The sequence below is a fragment of the Bison bison genome, unplaced genomic scaffold (genome assembly GCF_000754665.1).
Source record: "Bison bison bison isolate TAMUID 2011002044 unplaced genomic scaffold, Bison_UMD1.0 scf7180017864224, whole genome shotgun sequence".
Classification (NCBI taxonomy): Eukaryota; Metazoa; Chordata; class Mammalia; order Artiodactyla; family Bovidae; genus Bison; species Bison bison.
This window is the reverse complement of record NW_011494796.1, coordinates 793,503-813,597: the sequence shown is the minus strand read 5'-3', so window position 1 is coordinate 813,597 and position 20,095 is coordinate 793,503. Positions and strand designations below refer to the sequence as shown.

The 20,095-nt window shown below is 50.3% G+C and overlaps 1 protein-coding gene across 1 annotated transcript in view; it reads left to right on the top strand.

Annotated features, from left to right (window-relative positions):
• Nucleotides 1–20,095, top strand: part of ATP10A (ATPase, class V, type 10A) — a gene marked incomplete at its 5' end in the record, with an annotated part of 181,888 nt that overhangs the window by 119,308 nt on the left and 42,485 nt on the right. The window contains 6 exons of the mRNA XM_010845848.1: nucleotides 778–863; nucleotides 9,388–9,494; nucleotides 9,857–9,988; nucleotides 11,236–11,366; nucleotides 13,198–13,450; nucleotides 20,021–20,090. Of these exons, the coding sequence (XP_010844150.1) occupies nucleotides 778–863; nucleotides 9,388–9,494; nucleotides 9,857–9,988; nucleotides 11,236–11,366; nucleotides 13,198–13,450; nucleotides 20,021–20,090 (779 nt within the window). The remainder of the gene's footprint in view (nucleotides 1–777; nucleotides 864–9,387; nucleotides 9,495–9,856; nucleotides 9,989–11,235; nucleotides 11,367–13,197; nucleotides 13,451–20,020; nucleotides 20,091–20,095) is intronic.

Here is a 20,095-nt window from a genome sequence, read left to right as displayed (position 1 = left end):
TTTTGTGATGCTAGGCTTGCGTGAGCCAAGACAAATCTGTTGTTTTTTTTTAACCACGTGGTGACACTTGATGGATAAAAGAGAATGGCCAGTCTGATCCAAGCAAGCTGGTTTTAAAACTCTGTAGATGGGCCTCAGTAGTTTACACTGGAGGTGTGTCCCAGTGTCTCTCGTTCGCTGCCTGCCACCCACCCTTCTTGCCCGTTCCCTCTCCGCACGCATCTCTCCACACGAGCCAGGCCTCGCTTCATCTCTCGCTGCCAGACTCTAAGTGAAGGGCTTCCTTTGTGATGAGCTCTCACTTTTTCATCAAGCAGGATAAAGAAATTATTGGCTTATACACTGATTATTTAAATGTTTGCCCCCAGATATCTGTGAAGAATGTTTAGAGCATGTTGAGGAAATGATATTTTTATTCTAAGCTCCTGTTTTTCAGATGGAAGCTGCTTCTCCGAATCCGTGTAGAAAGTTGGAAGGTGGGGCTTTGTCTCAAGAAACTCAACTCATCCCTGCCCTCTTCTACCATATATGCTTAATTTACATTAAAGCTGCAGTGCTGTGGGCTCACTGACAGCTGTCGTTCACTATAGAAACAAAAAGGCACGGGCCAAGCACTGTGTGGGCGTGTGTGCGCGCGCGGGGGTACGTGCACAGGTTACAAACGCAGAGTCCTTCATGAAATGCTGCCGCTGTGGGTGGGAGACCAAGAAGCAAGTGACTTTTAGATGGACAAGGCTGACCCCAGATCTCTCTAATGTGTACATGCTATTATTTTAGGTCTCCGAATTCAATCCTTTGACGTTCACCAGCATAATCGAGTGTGAGAAGCCCAACAACGACCTGACTAGGTTCCGTGGGTGCATGTGAGTATCGGACCTCTGCCTGGGCTTACCCTTCTGTTTGACACACGATATGAGTGTGTACAGTTGACCCTTGAGCAGCTTGCGGTGTGGGGTGCCAACCCCTGCCAGTGTCCATGGTGGATTGATCCCAGGACCTGCCAGGGTACCAAAACCACGGATTTTTAAGTCCCATAGTCTGCCCTCTGGATCTGTACTTGCGCGTCTGTGGATTTAGCCAAGCTTGGATGATGTAATACTGTGTTTGCGGAAAAAACCCTGCGAATAAGTGGAGCCACACAGCTCAAACCCATGTTGTGGGACAGCCCACGGTGTATAGTATAACACAGCGTGTGTCTGTGTGTGAGTGCAGCCTTTCAGGACTACTGCCCTGTCCCTGAGCTCACGGGGCTGCTTGACAGGAGTCTGTCGGCCGTGGACGCTGGTCAGATCCCCTCCGTCCAGCAGCCTGGGAAGGTGAGGGGGTGAGAAACACGGTGACTGCACGTGACCCCATAAGTGGAAGCACAGACGCCAGGCAGAAGGAGCCTGCCTGGGAGGTTATGCCTTCGTTCATACTCTCAGCCATTGAACAAGTATCTGCTAAGCACCTACTATGTGCTAGGCCCTTTTTAAGGCTCCGGGGATAATGCAGTGAACTGAATACAAATTATTTCACTGTAGTCAGGGGAACACAGAGACATAAACAAAATTAAAAGTCCTCAAGCATGTTAAATAGATAGTCCAGCTCCTTGCTCCAAAACAGAGAGACAAGAAAGGTAGATGAATGACATGGGATCAGCTGCCTGGTGGTCTTTGTTGAAGCTGGGCTGGGGGCTGTCTGGGGGAAGTAAGTGCCACCCTTGTGCTTCTGCGAATGGTTGGAAATTCCTGTAATTGTGTTAATAGTTGTGCAGGCTGCGTACAAGCGGCGTGAGGAAAAGGGAGGTGGGAGAGAACAGGGAGTCACATGGACTTGTGGAGCTGGCGGGGGTGCCCCGCCGGGGCGCAGCTGTGTGGACCCAAGCCGGGGGCCGCAGGTGTGATGCAGGGAGCTGGGGCCCCCTGCAGCATCCAGCTCTGCGGGGCCAGCTGCTCAGGATGCTGCTTAGAGGCTGAGGCGCAGCGTGGCCGCCACAGACACGTAGGCGGGGCTGGAACTCTGCTCCTGGAGGGGCTCCACTGCAAGAGCTTTTGGCATGAGTTCGAGGCCTCTGCTTCGCTGACACGTCCCGCATCATTGCCTGTGTGCGTGCAGTGGGCTCCCCATCTTGTTGGGGGCGATGGGGGAGTCAGTGAATGAAAAGTGTGCACCATAAAGGGCAGGAGATGTTCACGCCTGCTGAAACTGCCCGTGCTTGCCTGTTCTGCCCTGAGGATCAACCAGAACTTGGAAGTGTTAGATCACCCCTTAAAACAACTGGTTAAAGGAGGGCAAAACTGTTAAGAAAAATCCTAAAATGTCAGCTGTAAAATTTAGGGGCAGATATTCAGGCCTCCGTCTGAAAGCGGTCTTGTGTGGGTTTCCCAGCCCCTGTGTGCACCGCCCACCCCTAGCCCCAGACTTTGTACATGTCACACCATCCTTGGCACCACCCCAAAATCTCCAGGGCCTGGCGGGCAGAACAGAGCAGACCCTGCAGTGAAGAAGGTGGGGGCAGCCTCTAGGGAGAACATTCTGAGGGTATTCTTGCTGATGGGTAACTTTTGGTGATAACTCTGACCTCCTTCTCCAGGCTGTATCGTGGCCGGTGCCCTCCTGCTATGCGGGGTGTCAGGCACCCTGTGGTCAGACCACCCCCCACACAATTGTTGCCTGCCCAAGACTGGGACTGGAGCTGGAGGGGCTTCAGTCCCTAGTCAACAGCTCTCGGTTCTGCCCTTGGGAGCTCCGTCTGTGTTTGTTGGTTGTTGCTCGGTTGCTCAGTCATGTCTGAGTCTCTGCAACGTCATGGACTGCGGCACGCCAGGCTTCCCTGTCCTTCTCCATCTCCAGGAGCTTGCTCAAACTCATTGAGTCAATGATACCAGCCAACCATCTCATCCTCTGTTGTCCCCTTCTCCTCCTGCCTTTAGTCTTTCCCAGCATCAGGGTCTTTTTCCAATGAGTCAGTTCTTTGCATTAGGTGGCCAAAGGATTAGAGCTTCAGCTTCAGCATCAGTCCTTCCAATGGATATTCAGAGTTTATTTCCTTTAAGATGGACTGGTTTTATCTCCTTGCCATCCAAGGGACCCTCGAGTCTTCTCCAACACCATTTCAAAAACATCAATTCTTGGGCACTTAGCCTTCTTAATGGTCCAACTCTCACATCCATACATGACTCCTGGAAAAACCACAGCTTTGACTATGTGGACTTTTGCTGGCAAAGTATCTCTGCTTTTTAATACCTCTGTGTTAAACAGGGATATTAACTACATCTGGCTTTTACTGAGGCTGGCAGACTCTGGAGCCCATGCTTTCCAGCAAGACAGTGCTGGTGAACTACTCTACTTTATTCATCTGTATAATGGGGAGAATCCAGGAGGCCCTTGTGTCATGGGTGCAAAGCTTTGTCAATTTAGTATATGGAAAGCTTTCAGAAGGGGGTGGTGCTTAATAAACATTGGCCACTATTATGGTCATTGCTTCTGGGTTAATGCCGTTGTAGGATAGAGCAGGGAGAGCCCAGTTAGCAGGAAGGCTGAGGGGAGAACTCAAATACTCCCTGGGAAGGAAGATCCAGTGGACGAGCAGGCCGGCAGGAGGGCTTGTCTCCTATGTGAGGATCAGGGAAGAGACTGGTGGAGGAGAGATTGGGAGTTGGGATTCCCTGCACGTGAGGAGCTGGCGAGTTCAACTGGTGGAATGACCCAGCTGATAGAAAAAATGCATATGATAACAGTTCGGGGAGTAGGAGCTGGATTTACAGGTTTGAGGAGCCTCTGTAGATTGTGTTTGAAGATGGAGATACAGCAGACCAGCGTGGGTCAAGGTCAGAGGGCACGAGAGGAAGGGTACATATGGCGGTTCCCACAGCCCGGAGCAGGGGCCGGGGATGCCCATTCAAGCGCAGCGCGGTGAGAGAAGCACAGGAGCCCGACTCGGGAGGAAGGCGGCCATGCGGACTCTGTGGGAGCCCGGGAGCGAGGGCCCCGCTGTGGGGGCTGATGACGAGAGGGAGGAGGACTTCTGTTTCAACCACTCTTTCTAGAAACGGGTCTCGAAAAGGAAGGGCCGAGCCGGGAATGAAAGCCTCAAAAAAAGAAGAGGGACACTTTGTAGGGAGAGAGAAATAACAAAGGCTGGCTGGAGATCTCCAGGGGCCCTCCATGGGCGGGGACTGCGGTGACCCGGGAGGGCGTGTCCTGCGGCCCTCGCCCACCTGCAGCCCGAGCAACGCCCCCGCGCCGGCCCCAGCGGCCTTTCTCGGGAAGACGCCTCCAGAGGACCAGCCCCAGCGGCCTCGTTCGGGAAGATATCTCCAGTGGACGGCGCCGCACCCGCCGCCAGGCTGACTCAGCTGCCCAGACGGACGCCTCCAGCAGGCACTCCCGCGTCTTCCTCGCTGGCGCCGCCCAGTTACGTGGCAAGGGCAGCGCCCCTCAGGGACCTCTCCCGCTCTGGTCCAGCCCTGTTACCCTGTCACGCTTTTTCTCACTTTTCCCAACAGGCCGTCCTGCCCGCGGCTTCCACCAGAGCCTGGCCTGCTCAGGTCCTGAGTACCTAGACCGCCCCTGCAGCTGCGCCTTGCTCTCTCTACTGGGCAGTATTTCGGGTTTGCTACAAGGAAGTCAGGGTGCAGATGGGACCCTCTCATGGATAGGCCTGTCCAGCCGGGGCTCTGGGGCTGGCTGTTGGCAGCGGTGTGTTGAAAACGCCTCCCTCTGTGACTCGGGCGGAGATCTGCAGGAAGAGTGCTGGGGAGTGGGAGGCAGCTGAGCAGGGCCTCGGAGAGGGGCCTGGGCCCAGGTCCTGAGTCCTCCTCCAGATCCTGAGCCCTCCGCCAAGCAGAAGGGAGGGAGAGGGCCTCCGCCCGCCTCTGGCCCTGACGCTCAGGCTTGGGGCTGCCCTGGGCTGGATGGAGAGCTGCGGCTTAGCCTCAGGTCCAGAGCAGCTGCGGAGCCAGTTCCCTGGTTTGCTGGCTCTCGTTGTCTGCCCCTGGCGGCCTGCCTTCGGCCGGCCTCAGCTGCCGCCCGGTAACCCCACTCAGGCCACCAGGCAGGCCAGTGGGTTTCACTCTTAATCCAAATGTGAAACCTTAGCTGTTTGCACCTGGAGAACTAACCTTGCTTAAGATTGTACCAAGACTTCTCCAGACAGTCCCAGCTCATCCCCTTCCCCTTAGGAAAGTTATCCTGTGTTTCTGAACCTTGGCTTCCAGCAAATTCTGGACAGAACAGTGGCTGACAATGGAGTGAAAGACCCGATGTGAATCGAAGCACTTCGTGCCAGAGGGCGGGGTCAGCCATGCTGTGTGGTCCCTTTGGTGTGAAATGCCTGCAGTAGGGAACATCTTTAAAGGCAAAAAGGGGATTTGTGGTTTGCCAGGGTTGGACATGGGGGAGGAATGGGTGGTAACTGCCAATGGGTATAGGGTTTCTTTCTGATGAAAACATTCTAAAATTAGCTGGTGGGGATTACTGAAAAACTCTGTGAATATACCAAAAAACCTGGGCTGTACACTTAAATGGATGAATTTCACAGTATATGAAACATAGCTCAGGCTGTTAAAAGCGTTAGGCGCCTCATTACTCCAGTGTGCTTTAACGCCCACTGGCTTTTATAACTCTATTTTTTGGTTTTGGCTGTGCTGGGTCTCACTGCCATGCAGGCTTCCCTTCAGTTTTGGAGGAGGGGAGCTTCTCTCTAGTTGCGCTGTGTGGACACCTCCCTGCAGTGCCTTCTCCTGTCACAGAGCACAGGCTGTAGAGCACTGAGGCTCAGTAGCTGCAACACGGGTTTAGTTGCTCTGCAGCATGTGGCATCTTCCTGGGTCGGGGATCACACCTGTGTCTTCTGCATTGGCAGGCGGGTGTTCTTTACCACTGAGCCACCAGGGAAGCCCCTGCTCGTTGACCTGAATGCAGTCCCTTTAGCTGTGAATGCATGCTCAGTTGCTCAGTCTTGTTTGACACTTTGCAACCTCATGACTGTAAGCCGCCAAGCTTCTCTGTCCATGGGATTGTCCAGGCAAGAATACTGGAGTGGGTTGCCATTTTTTTCTCCCGGGGATCTTCCCGACCCAGGGACCGAACCCACTTCTCACGCGTCTCCTGCCCTGCAAGTGGATTCTTACTACTGTGACAGCTGGGAAGCCCCGTCCCTCTAGTGAAGCACTTACGAAATCCTCAGAGAGAGGAGCTGGAAATACCACCACTGCCCACCTCTTCCACTGCCCTGGGCCCTGGCAGCCCAGAGAGTTGCTGTGGATGTAGACTCTGGCCATGAGGGCACCCCGCTCCTCTCGCCCAACAGCTCTAGGGCAGAGTCATGGTGGCCTTTGAAGCCACTGGTTAACCATTTTCACTTACTCCTAAAGAATGAATAAAACAGAGAGGTTAGTTGGTTTTGTCTTCGAATTCAAGGTTCCGTTTCCAGCTGTAAAGCTGGGCCCTGTTTCTTGTCCTAAGTCCTCCGTGAAGCGGGTTCCGGGGTCCCTGCCTGCAGGCCACAGAGCCTGCGTGACCACGGGGAACCTCAGGATACTGGCCGCCACCCAGGAGCTCTTCTACGTGGTTCAGATTAAGCGTTAAAGGGTGTGACTCTTTGCTTGGGCTGATGTGGACTGGGCAGGTTAAACCACAGAAACATACTGTCTCACGGTTCTGGAGGCTGGAAGCCTGAGATCCGAGTGTTGGTGGGACTGGCGTCTCCCGAGTTCCCTCTCCGGAGTGTGCAGACGCCCACCTTCTCCCTGTGTCCCCACACCGCCTTCACCTCTGTGTTTGTCCGACTCTGCATCCGAATCTGTTCCTCTTATAGAGACAGCAGGCCTGTGGGGGTGGGCCCCACCCATATGCCCCCATTTTAACTTAATTGTCTCTTTAAAGACCTGACTCCAAGTGCAGTATTCTGAGATACTGGGGTTAGGACATGAACAAACGAATTCTGAGGGAGAACACACGTCAGCCCATAAAAAAGAGCTGCTGAGGGCAGTGTGCTGGGCTCATGTTGTCGTGTGCATCTTCCCAGAGTCAGCCTGAGCCTGCGGGACCCTGCCGCCCTCTGCAGGGACTTTCCCCCTCCAGAGACCGAGGCAGCCCTTTTGCTACCAAGCACCTTCCAAGTGACACCATTCTCCAGCCTTTCTCCCCTTCTGACACAGGGTCATCGCTCAGAGTACAGTCCTCATTGTCAGTGTGGGCGGCCGGGAGCTGTAAACAGGCCAATGAACCCGCTGAGATCAGTTCTGGTCTGACATGATCTCATTAGAAAGCACAGCAGTTGCTAAAAGGTGTAGGTCATGTCAAAGGAAGCTTAATGGAATAAGTGCCTTTTTCTTGTTTCTGTTGAGTTCATCTCTTGTTCTGAATAAACTTAACTGGTTTGGTTTAGATGACATGTCCTTGGCTGCTGTTCTGAGGAGTGGTTTCCATGCCTGGCTGTTGCAGAGAGAACCGTGGTGGTGGAGCTGGATTTGATGTGTGACATCTCCCACGTGCGGGTCTCTTGACACCTTAGCTGGCACTGAGGTCTCAAGTCTTGAATCTCTTTTTAAAGTGAAACTTTACTCTGTTCTGGAATTGCCACAAGGAGGGTATTACACAGGGTTGGTTGCCCATGGGTCTGCACATTATTTTGCATGACTTCTGCAGAAACTGATGCTGTGATGGTAAATACCAGGTTTGCAGAAAATGTGTCCCACAGCATGTGCTTTGGCCTTATCTTTATTGTGTAGCTTCTTTTCTTCACTGTGAAATATTTTGATTTTCCTGGTTGTGAAGAACGTAGATTGTGATTGACACATCCCTCATGCAGGTGACCAGGGACTGAAGTGGCAGGAAGTACTGTTTGCACCAGGAAAAGACCTTTTGGGCTCCGTTTCACCTTGTTCCTCTCCACACCAGCTCTGTTCCTGGTCAGTGGGCACTGTGCTAGGAGCTGTGGGAAGGATGGTACTTGCAGGGGTCCTTGATTGGCCTCAGTACCTCAGAGAAGGAGGTGGGGCTGGGGGTGGGCAGGAGGGCTGGAGAGGCCTGTCCACCTAGGCTGTGAGCGGGTGGCTTCCTGGAAGGCGGGAGCTACTGCCTGGTTGATGGAGGTCAGGCTGCGCCCCTGCTCGAGTTCTGGAAGCCTCCAGGGCCTCCCCTTGAGACTCATTCATCAGGCTCCTGGGACCCCCTCCATGCCAGCATAGGACAGTCTTGGCTAACAGGGCTGAGGGTGTGCCTGCCATTAATGGGTCAAGAAGATGAATTTAAAAAGCAGTTGCTTGAACTTTGTATAGTCTCTGAATCTAAATAACTCATGCTTTGTCGCTCAGCATGTCCGACTCTTTGCGACTCTATGGACTGTGGCCCACCAGGTCCTCCATTCATGGGATTCTTCAGGCAGGAATACTGGAGAGGGTTGCCATTTTCTCCTCCAGGGGATCTTCCCAACCCAGGGATCGAACGCACATCTCAGGTGTCTCCTTGCATTGGCAGATGGATTCTTTACCACTGAGCCACCTGGGAAGCCCAATAAACCAAATTTAAAAATTGTCTCATGGAATTTATCACATCAAATTTAACATGTTGATGTTTCTAATGACTTTTTATAAGAAGAACAGAATGTAGACATTATTGTTGAAACCAATGTGATCCCTTTTTCTAGAGAAATATTTGTACTTGGTGATAATATGAGATGTACTGGTGAGCAGTGTTCTCTGTGGTGAGTAGGCCGTGGGCAGAGCCCACCTGTCAGGGTCTTCCTAGGCAAGCTTCCTACCTTGGGCCCCAGTCTGGGCTCTGCCCTCTCTAACTGTGGCCAGTCTCTGTGGTGACAAGCCTACAGTAGCCCTGCTTCGAATTCTGATGTGTGGATCTTTCCCACACCAGGCAGTTCTGTGACATCAGCCGGCTATCCCACAGTCTAACTCAATTCTGACACCACGCAGGGAGAGTATCAGATCCCATGGGTAACAGGCTCAGTCCTGTGTGTCAGGAACAGCCAGGCTCAAAGACCAAGTATTGGAACAGCGGACATTCCTAATGCTCTTATCACTTAGGAAATTACAAGAATTTTGGGAGCTCTTTGCCAGGTACTGGGGCTAAATATTAGAATAAAAGGTTATTCTAGCAGTCCTGTTTACAAAGGTGTTAGGAACCCTGTGTCAGGAACCAGGAGCAGAGACAAAATTATACATACCTTATTATTCCACAAAGCCCATGGGCAAAGTAAATGAACAAACATCAGGCTCTGGGGAGGCTTCTAGAGGTTTGTGTAGCCCCACCTCCGCTCTTTCCGAGACCCACTGGGCCCCTCCGCACCTCCCCTCTGCAGCTCCCAGCCTAGGCCTGCCTTCCCTGGTGGTACTGCTTGAGTAGTGAGCACCCTCCTGACCCATGCCAACTGTTCCCTGACAGCATACATGACAATGGCAAAAAGGCTGGACTCTACAAAGAAAACCTGCTGCTTCGAGGCTGCACCCTCCGAAACACGGAAGCCGTCGTCGGTATCGTCATCTATGCAGGTCGGTGCTGCGTGTCTCCCGTCTGGCACAGGCGCTGGCTTGCCACAGTGGGCTGGATGTTCCTGGACACGGCTCCCTGATTGTTTTGTTCTGTTCCTGATTATCAAAGTAGCATAAACCCATTGCAGGAAACCAGGAGAACAGAAGCAAAATGTTTAATAATATCTGGACCGGGAGTGTTCTTAGCATGTTAGCCAGTTTCTTTCTCTGCATCTCCCCAAGGTGGTCACACGTTTGAGATGCGTTGTGGAACCCGGTTTTCTGACTGAGCTTGTCCCTTGCGGATCGCTGGATGGCAGCCTCCTTCAGTCCACCTGTCCGCACTGGCCCTGATGCGTCGCTGTCCTCTGTCTGCCCCGCAGGACACGAGACCAAGGCTCTGCTGAACAACAGTGGCCCCCGCTACAAGCGCAGCCGGCTGGAGAGGCAGATGAACTGTGACGTGCTCTGGTGTGTCCTGCTCCTCATCTGCATGTCTCTCTTCTCAGCCATCGGTAAGTCTCCCTGGAGGGCCGTGAGGAGCGGGCCCTGCTGGATGGCCCCCAGGCATGCCTGCCAGGCACGCTGCGTCTGTCTCCTTCTGACCTGGTGCTCCAATTGATACACGTTTGTCCCAGGCTGGGCCTTGGGGTGTTTGTCCCAGTGAGGCCACGTGGAGACGCCTCAATGCATGAGCTTGGCAAAGCGTGTTTTTGGAATGGGCAATTTCTTGGGTGGAAGGACAGCCTAATCACGTCTACTGTAATGATTCCAGTGGAAAAAGTGACACTGACCTTCTGATAGCAGGAATAAAGAGCAGTAGAAGCACAAATTCTACTAAAAGGGACTCTGGGAAAACAGGGCAAACGTTATTTGCGTTCTGAAAGGGGCTAGCAGTTAGGCTGAGAGTGGACTCTTGCACCTGTGGCCTCGCGTGGCCTCCAGACCTTACCTGCCTGGGGCCGCCTGGCAGGTAAGCACGTGGTGCCTCCACGCAAATGATCGTTGTGCCCCTGCTCAGCTGCCACTGTGCCCAGGTGTGACGGGTTTCAGAGCCTATTAAAGGCACAGGTGTGTGGGCACAAAAGGGCTCTGTCATCAGCTGGGCATGGTGAGCTCATGTGTGTTGCCATTGGCTTCTCAGTCTGTTGGACTTCCCTGGTGGCTCAGATGGTAAAACATCTGCCTGCAATGCAGGAGACTTGGGTTTGATCCCTGGGTCAGGAAGATCCCCTGGAGGAGGGAATGGCAACCCACTCCAGTACCCTTGCCTGGAGAATTCCCTGGATGGAGGAGTCTGGTAGGCTATAGTCCATGGGATCCCGAAGAGTCAGACACAACTGAGCGACTTCACTGGTTCTCAGTCTGTGAGCTGTGAATTTTGAATCTCCAAGCAGGGACAACAGGCAGTATTCTGAGCCTACCAGCGTGTTGCAAGACACATGTTAGGAAACTCGTCTCTGGAGTTCCTCACTGGCAGCTGCCCGCGCACACCCAGTTCCCACGTCGTGACCATGTGCTGTTCGGTGCCAGCGGCGGGGAAGGTCCAGGGCAGAGTCCCAGTCCCAGGGCCTGCCTTCCAGCACTCTGATCGCAGTGCCAACAGTACCATGGACTTTGCTTTCTTAGGTGGCCAGTCGGGCTCACAAAGCCCAGTGTGCTTATGTTGAGTGACAGTCCTAAAGTGCTGCTGTGACTTGGACTAGCACTACTCTTATTTCTCTATTGGGTGGATGACGTTTCTCTTTGAATTTTGCTACAGGACATGGACTGTGGGTGCAGCGCTATCAAGAGAAGAAATCATTGTTTGATGTCCCTGAGTCTGATGGCACCTCTTTATCCCCAGTCCCAGCTGCAGTTTACTCGTTTTTGACCATGATAATAGTTTTGCAGGTAACAATACTAAGTTTCGTATGCCAGATGGTTTACCTTTCTGGTGAGAACTTCAAGTCACCGTAGTCTTCTAAGAACTTCCTACAGATTCTGCATCTGGGAGGAGCAAAGATTCACCTGATGAATGTGTTGCCTTTTGTGTTCCGCCTGACTTATCTAAAGGACCTTTTCTGGGGTGTTTTTCAAGTTGAAATTCTCCTTTACTGTTCTTAAGATTCTTAGGTTCTGAGGGGTTGGTTTTTTGATCAGTGTTTTTTTTCAATCAGTTACTTCTTTGGAAAGCCCATGTTTTATTTTAGAATAATTTTAAGATCAACAGACTAGTTACAAAAAATAGTACAGAGAGTTCTCACGTGTCTCTCACCAAATGTGTCCTAATGTGAGTGTATTACATTTCCATGGTACACAATCAAAACTGAGAAGCCAGCTTTAAGACTGCCACGAACAAGATTCCAGACATTATTTAGCTTCTACTAGTCTTTCCACCGGAGAAGGCAATGGCATCCCACTCCAGTATTCTTGCCTGCAAAATCCCATGAACGGAGGAGCCTGGTAGCTGCAGTCCATGGGGTCGCTAAGAGTCGGACATGACTGAGCAACTTCACTTTCACTTTTCACTTTCATGCATTGGAGAAGGAAATGGCAGCCCACTCCACTGTTCTTGCCTGGAGAATCCCAGGGACGGGGGAGCCTGGTGGGCTGCCGTCTCTGGGGTCACACAGAGTCGGACACGACTGAAGCGACTTAGCAGCAGCAGCAGCAGTCTTTCCACTGAGGTGCTTTTTCTTTTCCAGGAGTCATTTCAGGATATCACATTGCAGTTTGCAGCACTGGTTATTATTATTGTTGTTGTTGTTATCGTTAGTTCCCCTGCCTCCCGAACAAGTCCTCGTCATTAACTGAGAAACTATGGCCCACAGGCCTCTGGGAGTGGCAGGGGCAGCAAGCATCTCTGCCACCCTCCTTAGGGAGACAGAGTGAGCAGAAGGTTTAGCCTTTGACTTAAAGGCGGGCTCTGCTGTCCTTTTTACATGTGCTTCACACAACGGGCAGTAGTCTTATCTAACTTTCCAAATTAGTCTCCTTTTATGGATGCAAATTTTGTTCTAGCCTTGAGTTAGTACTGTAGTAGGCGTTGCATTTACATATGCTTAAGTTACCCAAAGAACCCAGTTAGTCGGGATGTGATAGTTTGAACCCGTAAGTATCAGCATAATACGGTTACTGCACAAATAAAGACAAAATTGAACGTTGGTTTTATGAAGGTTATTCTTGAATTGTCAAAGCATAACTGTAACTGTTCTTCTCCAAGCCTCTTGCCTCTGCTCTGTATTGTCCGAGATCACAGAGACTGTCCTCCAGCACAGAACCCGCCTCTGAAAAGACTGTCTCTCCTGAACGGTGGGGTGTGTCTGCGGCACGGGCAGCTCCTGCCATCGGGAGCCCCGGCTCAGCCTGGGTGTGAGGTGACTTTGCTTTTGAGGACTCTGACTGTGCCATCTGTTTTGTTTCTCTCTCTCCTTCCCCAGCTTCTCTCACGTGCAACTTAGTAATACGAAAATGCTTGCTTCTATACAAGCCCTGGTTTCCATGCTCCCAGACATGATAGTGGATTTCCTCTCTGTGGACCATAGGCTGCCCTAGTTTAAACTCTTTGCCAATACTCTAATAGTCTAACAATACTGACTCTAAGCCAGCCTGTTTAAGCTCTGAAAGGTATAGTATAGTCCCTACTTACTTGCAGTTATAGTTATTTGTCATTTTAATTGAAAACAAAATCCCCAGCTCGCAGGTCCTCACTGTCATTCATTCTGTGTGCTTTGTCTCCTAGGTTTTGATCCCTATTTCCTTGTACGTTTCTATCGAAATTGTTAAAGTATGCCAAGTGTACTTCATTAACCAGGATATAGAACTATACGACGAGGAAACAGACTCGCAGCTGCAGTGCCGAGCTCTGAACATCACGGAAGACCTAGGGCAGATACAGTATATCTTCTCAGATAAAACGGGCACTTTAACTGAGAATAAGATGGTTTTCCGAAGATGCACTGTGTCTGGCATAGAATATTCTCATGATGCAAATGGTGAGTCTGGGGACAGAGCTTCCGTCTGGGCAGGACCAGAGAGCTATCAGAGCTGCATGCCTGTGTGCTTGTGTGTGCATGTATACACACACAGAGCTTCAGGGATGATGATTTTGAGGGGAGAATAAAACAGAAAGGCTGTCAAAGCAACTCTGGATCATCATCTACAGAAACGCCCTCTTTTCAGTGCTGATGGAACCCTGCTCCCTGCACTGTCTGGTGTGGTGGGTATCTGCATATACATTCATTTTCTGCCAGACAAGCAGAACCAAGGAGGGAAACTTTGAGGAACTCACATCAGAGGCACTTGGTTTCTTTCATACCAAGAGGCAAAGAGATGTTTCCTTTGCCACCCATCAATTTCCTTGTTATCAGCTGAAAATGCTCAGCAGAGTATTGGGCAGTCTATGCTGTGTTCTTTCCAATGAAATACAATGTCCCAGAGAGAAGTGTCATCTCTCTTTGGAATTTGGGCAGTCAGTTCCTCCTCCCACCTGCTTTCTCATCCTTGGTTGCCTCCCTCCATCCTCTCTGAATGCACAAGGGAGTCATCTGATTCCTATGTCGAGAAGTGACTGCAGCTCGCCACCCATCTGAATCAGGAGAGGGTCCCCATGCCACAGAAGTGTCTTTGGGGCCATCATGTCTCCCTGAGAGGGGGCACCTGCTCTGCAAGCAAGACTCCCCTTCATCCCTGGAACGGCATCTCAGAACATCAAAGAAACCCTGCCACAGAAACAGAAGCAGATACAGAACAGGGGGACAACATGGAGGCATAGGAAGCTGTTCTTTAGGGGCGTTTGGTGGGAAAGATCTGTTGGAAGCATGAGATTTTTGTGACTTATAAAATCAAGAATTATGATATTCATCATATTCTGCATGTTAAAATGAATCATATAACAGAAGGCATAGCTCAGTTCAGTCACTCAGTTGTGTCCAACTCTTTGCAACCCCATGGACTGCAGCACACAAGGTTTCCCTGTCCATCACCAACTCCCGGAGTTTATTCAAACTCATGTCCATAGATTCAGTGATGCCATCCAACCACCTCATCCTTTGTCATCCCCTTCTCCTCCAGCCTTCAGTCTTTCCCAGGATGGGGTTTTTTCCCAATGAGTTAAGTTCTTCACATCATGTGGCCAAAGTATTGGAGTTTCAGCTTCACTAACAGTCCTTCCAATGAATATTCAGGACTGATTTCCTTTAGGGTAGACTGGTTGGATCTCCTTGCAGTCCAAGGGACTCTCAAGAGTCTTCTCCAACACCACAGTTCAAAAGCATCAGTTCTTTAGCACTCAGCTTTCTTTATATTCCAACTCTCACATCCATACATGACCCCTGGAAAAACCATAACCTTGACTAGATGGACCTTTGTTGGCAAATTAATCTCTCTGCTTTTTAATATGCTGTCTAGGTTGGTCATAGCTTTTCTTCCAAGGAGCAAGCATCTTTTAATTTCATGACTGCAGTCACTATCTGCAGTGATTTTGGAGCCCAAGAAAATACAGTCTCTCACCATTTCCATTCTTTCCCCATCTATTTGCCATGAAGTGATGGGACTGGGTGCCATGATCTTAGTTTCCTGAATGTTGAGCTTTAAGCCAACTTTTTCACTCTCCTCTTTCATCAAGAGGCTCTTGAGTTCTTCTTCACTTTCTGCCATAAGGGTGGTGTCATCTGCATATCTGAGGTAAATGATATTTCTCCTGGCAATTTTGATTCCAGCTTCTGCTCCAGCCTGGCATTTCACATGATGTATTCTGCATGTAAGTTAAATAAGCAGGATGACAATATACAGCCTTTCCCAATTTGGGAACATTGCCTTGTTCCATGTCTTGTTCTAACTGTTGCTTCTTGACCTGCATACAGATTTCTCAGGAGACAGGTCAGGTGGTCTGGTATTCCCCTCTCTTTCAGAATTTTTCACAGTTTGTTGTGATCCACACAGTCAAAGGCTTTGGTGTAGTCAATGAAGCAAAAGTAGATGTTTCCCTGGAACTCTCTTGCTTTTTTGATGGTCCAACGGATGTTGTCAATTTGATCTCTGGTTCCTCTGCCTTTTCTAAATCCAACTTGAACGTCTGGAAACTCACAGTTCATGTACTGTTGAAGCCTGGCTTGGAGAATTTTGAGCATTACTTTGCTAGCGTGAGATGAATGGAATTGTGTGGTAGTTTAAGCATTCTTTGGCATTTCCTTTCTTTGGGATTGGAATGAAAACCGACCTTTTCCAGTCCTATGGCCACTGCTGTGTTTTCCACATTTGCTGGCATAGTGAGTGCAGCACTTTAACAGCAGCATCTTTTAGGATTTGAAATAGGTCAACTGGAATTTCATCACTTCCACTAGCTTTGTTTGTAGTGATGCTTCCTAAGGCCCACTTGACTTCACATTCCAGGATGTCTGGCTCTAGGCGAGTGATCACACCATCATGATTTTCTGGGTCATGAAGATCTTTTTTGTACAGTTCTTCTGTGTATTCTTGCCACCTCTTCTTAATATCTTCTGCTTCTGTTAGGTCCGTACCATTTCTATCCTTTATTGAGCCTATCTTTGCATGAAATGTTCCCTTGGTATCTCTAATTTTCTTGAAGAGATCTCTGGTCTTTCCCATTCTATTGTTTTCCTCTATTTCTTTGCATTTGTCTCTGAGGAAGGCTTTCTTATCTCTCCTTGCTATTCTTTGGAACTCTGCATTCCAATGGGTATATCTTTCCTTTTCTCCATTGCCTTTAGCGTCTCTTCTTTTCTCAGCTATTTGTAAGGCCTCATCAGACAACCATTTTGCCTTTTTGCATTTCTTTTTCTTAGAGATGGTCTTGATCACTGCCTCCTGTACAATGTCACAAACCTCTTTCTATAGTTCTTCAGGCACTCTGTCTTTCATATCTGATACGTTGAATATATCTGTCACTTTCACTGTAAGGAATTTGATTTAGGTCATACCTGAATGGTCTAGTGGTTTTCCCTACTTTCTTCAATTTAAGTCTGACTTTGGCAATAAAGAGTTCATGATCTGAGCCACAGTCAGCTCCTTGTCTAGTTTTTCCTGACTGTATAGAGCTTTTCCATCTTTGTCTGCAAAGAATATAATCAGTCTGATTTTGGTATTGATTATCTGGTCGTGTCCATGTATAGAGTTGTCTATTGTGTTGTTGAAAGAGGGTGTTCTCTTGGCAAAACTCTGTTAACCTTTGGCCAGCTTCGTTTTGTATTCCAAGGCCAAATTTGCCTGTTACTCCAGGTAGTTCTTGACTTCCTACTTTTGCATTCCAGTCCCCTGTAATGAAGAGGACTTTTTTTGGGGGGTGTTAGTTCTAGGACATCTTATAGGTCTTCTAAGAACCTTTCAACTTCAGCTTCTTCGGCATTACTGGTCAGGGCATAAACTTGGATTGCTAGGACATTGAATGTTTTGCCTTGGAAATGAACAGAGATGATTCTTTCATTTTTGAGATTGCATCCACCTACTGCATTTCAGACTCTTCTGTTGACTATGATGGCTACTCAATTTCTTCTAAGGGATTCCTGCCCACAGTAGTAGATATAATGGTCATCTGAGTTAAATTCACCCATTCTAGTCCATTTTAGTTCACTGATTCCTTAAATGTCAATGTTCACTCTTGCCATCTCCTGTTTGACCACTTCCAATTTACCTTGATTCATGGACCTAACATTCTAGGTTCCTATGCAGTATTGTTCTTTACAGCATCAGACTTTACTTCCATCACCAGTCACATCCACAAGTGGGTGTTGTTTTCACTTTGGCTCCATCTCTTCATTCTTTCTGGAGTTACTTCTCCACTGATCTCCAGTAGCATACTGGGCACCTGCCAACATGGGGAGTTCATCTTTCAGTGTCACATGTTTTTGCCTTTTAGACTGTTCATGGGGTTCTCAAGGTAAGAATACTGAAGTGGTTTGCATTCCCTTCTTCAGTGGACCACGTTTTCCCAGAACTCTTCACCATGACCTGTCTATCATGGGTGACCCTACTGGTCTGGCTCATAGTTTTCTTGAGCTAGACAAGGCTGTGGTCCATGTGATCAGTTTGGTTAGTTTTCTGCAATTGTGGTTTTAATTCTGTCTGCCCTCTAATGGGTAAGGGTAAGAGGCTTATGGAAGTTTATAGAAGGCATAGAAACATATCTAATTTGTTTAATGTTTTATTTGCCACCCAATAATTAATGGTCAGGAACAGTGTCCCATCCACCCACCTGCCTCTTTCTCTGACTTGTCCTTTCCTGGACTCCTCAGACTTGTGCAGAACAGCTTGGAGTCCTAAAAGCAGAACTCAGCCTGGTTGTGAAGGACTCAGAGGACCAGTTCTAAAGTCAGCCATTAATCTGGAACTGGGGCTCTGAGGGCAGAATTCCACATAAGATTACAGAAGGATTTTGAGAGTTGTCAGATGCTTACCATAAAACCAGAGCAGTCCATCACCCCAGAAGACACAGGAAAGCATTTCCGGGGAAGGTAGAAACAGCCAGGTGTATCTGAAGTGTGTTTTAAGAAGAGCAATGATCAGTGACCCCTGGGGCCAACATCTCCCTTAGTGGGTGCTGCCATGGTCTAACCTCTCAGATCAGTAAAATGAATTCAGGTCAGTTTGGCTCTGAGCAACGAGCCCAGCTCACGTGTACTTGAACTGGCCACACAGACCATAGGTGCATCCCTCTCTACCTTGTGTCCTGGTGACAGTGCAGGACAAGGGTCAAGTGTCAGCTGCCTCTTGTCCCCATCTTCCCTAAGGACCTTGAGGGCCTCACCGAAGCCACTGCTGCCTGTGGCAGACACAGACACATCAGCGGTGGCCTGAGGGACGGCCACTCTCAGGCTAATATCTACCACTGCTGTGGGAGCGTGGGCAGGCCAGTGTGCCCTGGAAGGCTGACACCACACTCGTAGTTTTCAAGCCCAGGAACTGGACAGGCCCGGTCCTGGCTTTGCCCTTCCCTGCCACCCTGTCAGCACCACACCACCAGGTGGCCGCGGTGTGGGCTCAGAGGCAGTGTGTGCAGGAGTCTTTTCCTGGGATTAGGAGCTCCTGAAGTGGAATCCTGGGGTTGGCAGTTACACGGCCAGGCAGCCATGGGCAGGTGACTTCCCTTTCCTTCAGTTGCTGAAGTTCAGACTGTTGCTGAACTTCAACAACAGTTGAAGTTGCTCAGTTGCTCAGTCATGTCCGAGTCTTTGTGACCCCATGGACTGCAGCACACTCAGACTCATGTCCATCGAGTGACTGATGCCATCCAACCATCTCATCATGATCTGTTGTCCCCTTCTCCTCCCGCCTTCAATCTTTCCTAGCATCACAGTCTTTTCCAGTGAGTCAGCACTTCGCATCAGGTGGCCAGAGTATTGGAGCTTCAGCTTCAGCATGAGTCCTTCCAATGAGTATTCAGGACTGGTTTTCTTTAGAATAAACTAGTTGGATCCCTTTCCTTATCTCTAAAAAGTCTTCCCGAGGAAGATGCTGAGTTCAGGGCCTGACCAGCATGACAGCCCATGCCCTGGCAAGCCCAGATGGGGTCGCCTCTCTCAGCTCCTCACACAGGCCGCCCCCAGCTGCCACCCCACACCAGGCCTGCCCTGGACGCCCTTAGTAGTTGCTTGTGTTGGTCCCTGTGATGCTCTCCTGCTGCTCGTCCATGATGGAAGACGCAGAGCTAACTAGGTAAAGCTGAGAAGTATTGAGAGCCCGTGTTGGCAAGCAGCGGCGCAGTGCATTTCCCTCTGATTCACAGCAGCCCTGGCAGCTTCAGGGACTCTTGCTCCCCGGCGCCCCCTAGGGCTCAAGCGCAGCATCACAGTCACGGGCCTCAGCGGAGCGCTGCCTGCTGGGGGGAGCTCAGGGAGCATTCGTCCCCGCTGGGCAAGCCCAGGAGAGTGTGAGCCTCCCCAGTGGGAAGTGCGCATCCTCATGGGGTGAGTACAGCACCCACTCCCCACCCGACTCTGAGCAAGGAGCCTCCTCAGGAGAGCACCCTCAGCACAGCCCCAGAATTGCTATTTCTGCTTGACCGCAAGGCAGGTGCTCAAGGTATGATCTATCCTGATGGTCCCAGTGAGCAGGTGTCCCAGTGGTCTCGGGATGAAGGTCCAAGCCTGGAGCCCAGCTCCTCTGTGGGTCTTCCAGCCCTCCTGCCCACCCACCCCATTCACACTGGAGCTCTGTTGAACAGAGGGGCCGTGTGTGACTCCACCCACATCTGACTTTCTGTGGGATGGGACGGCCTCTGTGCCATCATGGATGGGACGTGAGCTTTGCAACCTGAGGGCCTGAGCGACATCCTCACCCCTGCATCCTGTGACCTTAATGAGCCAAGACTCTCTTCTCATCTGTGAAGTAGAGTTGAGAACGTAAGCCCCGTGGGTTCACTGAAGGTACATGTAAATGAGAACAGCCCTCATCCCTCAGTGGAAACCCCTGTCAAATGTGATCTCACCATCATAAAGAAGAGGGAGAGGGCCTGGGGACACCCAGCGTGTGCCTCATTGAAACCCAAATCCCTCAGTTTCATGTCTGGCCTCCCCACAAAGTGTGACTTGGTGTCCCTCTCTCCACAGCCCAGCGTCTGGCCAGGTACCAGGAGGCAGACTCAGAGGAGGAGGAGGTGGTTCCCAGGGGGGGCTCGCTGCCCC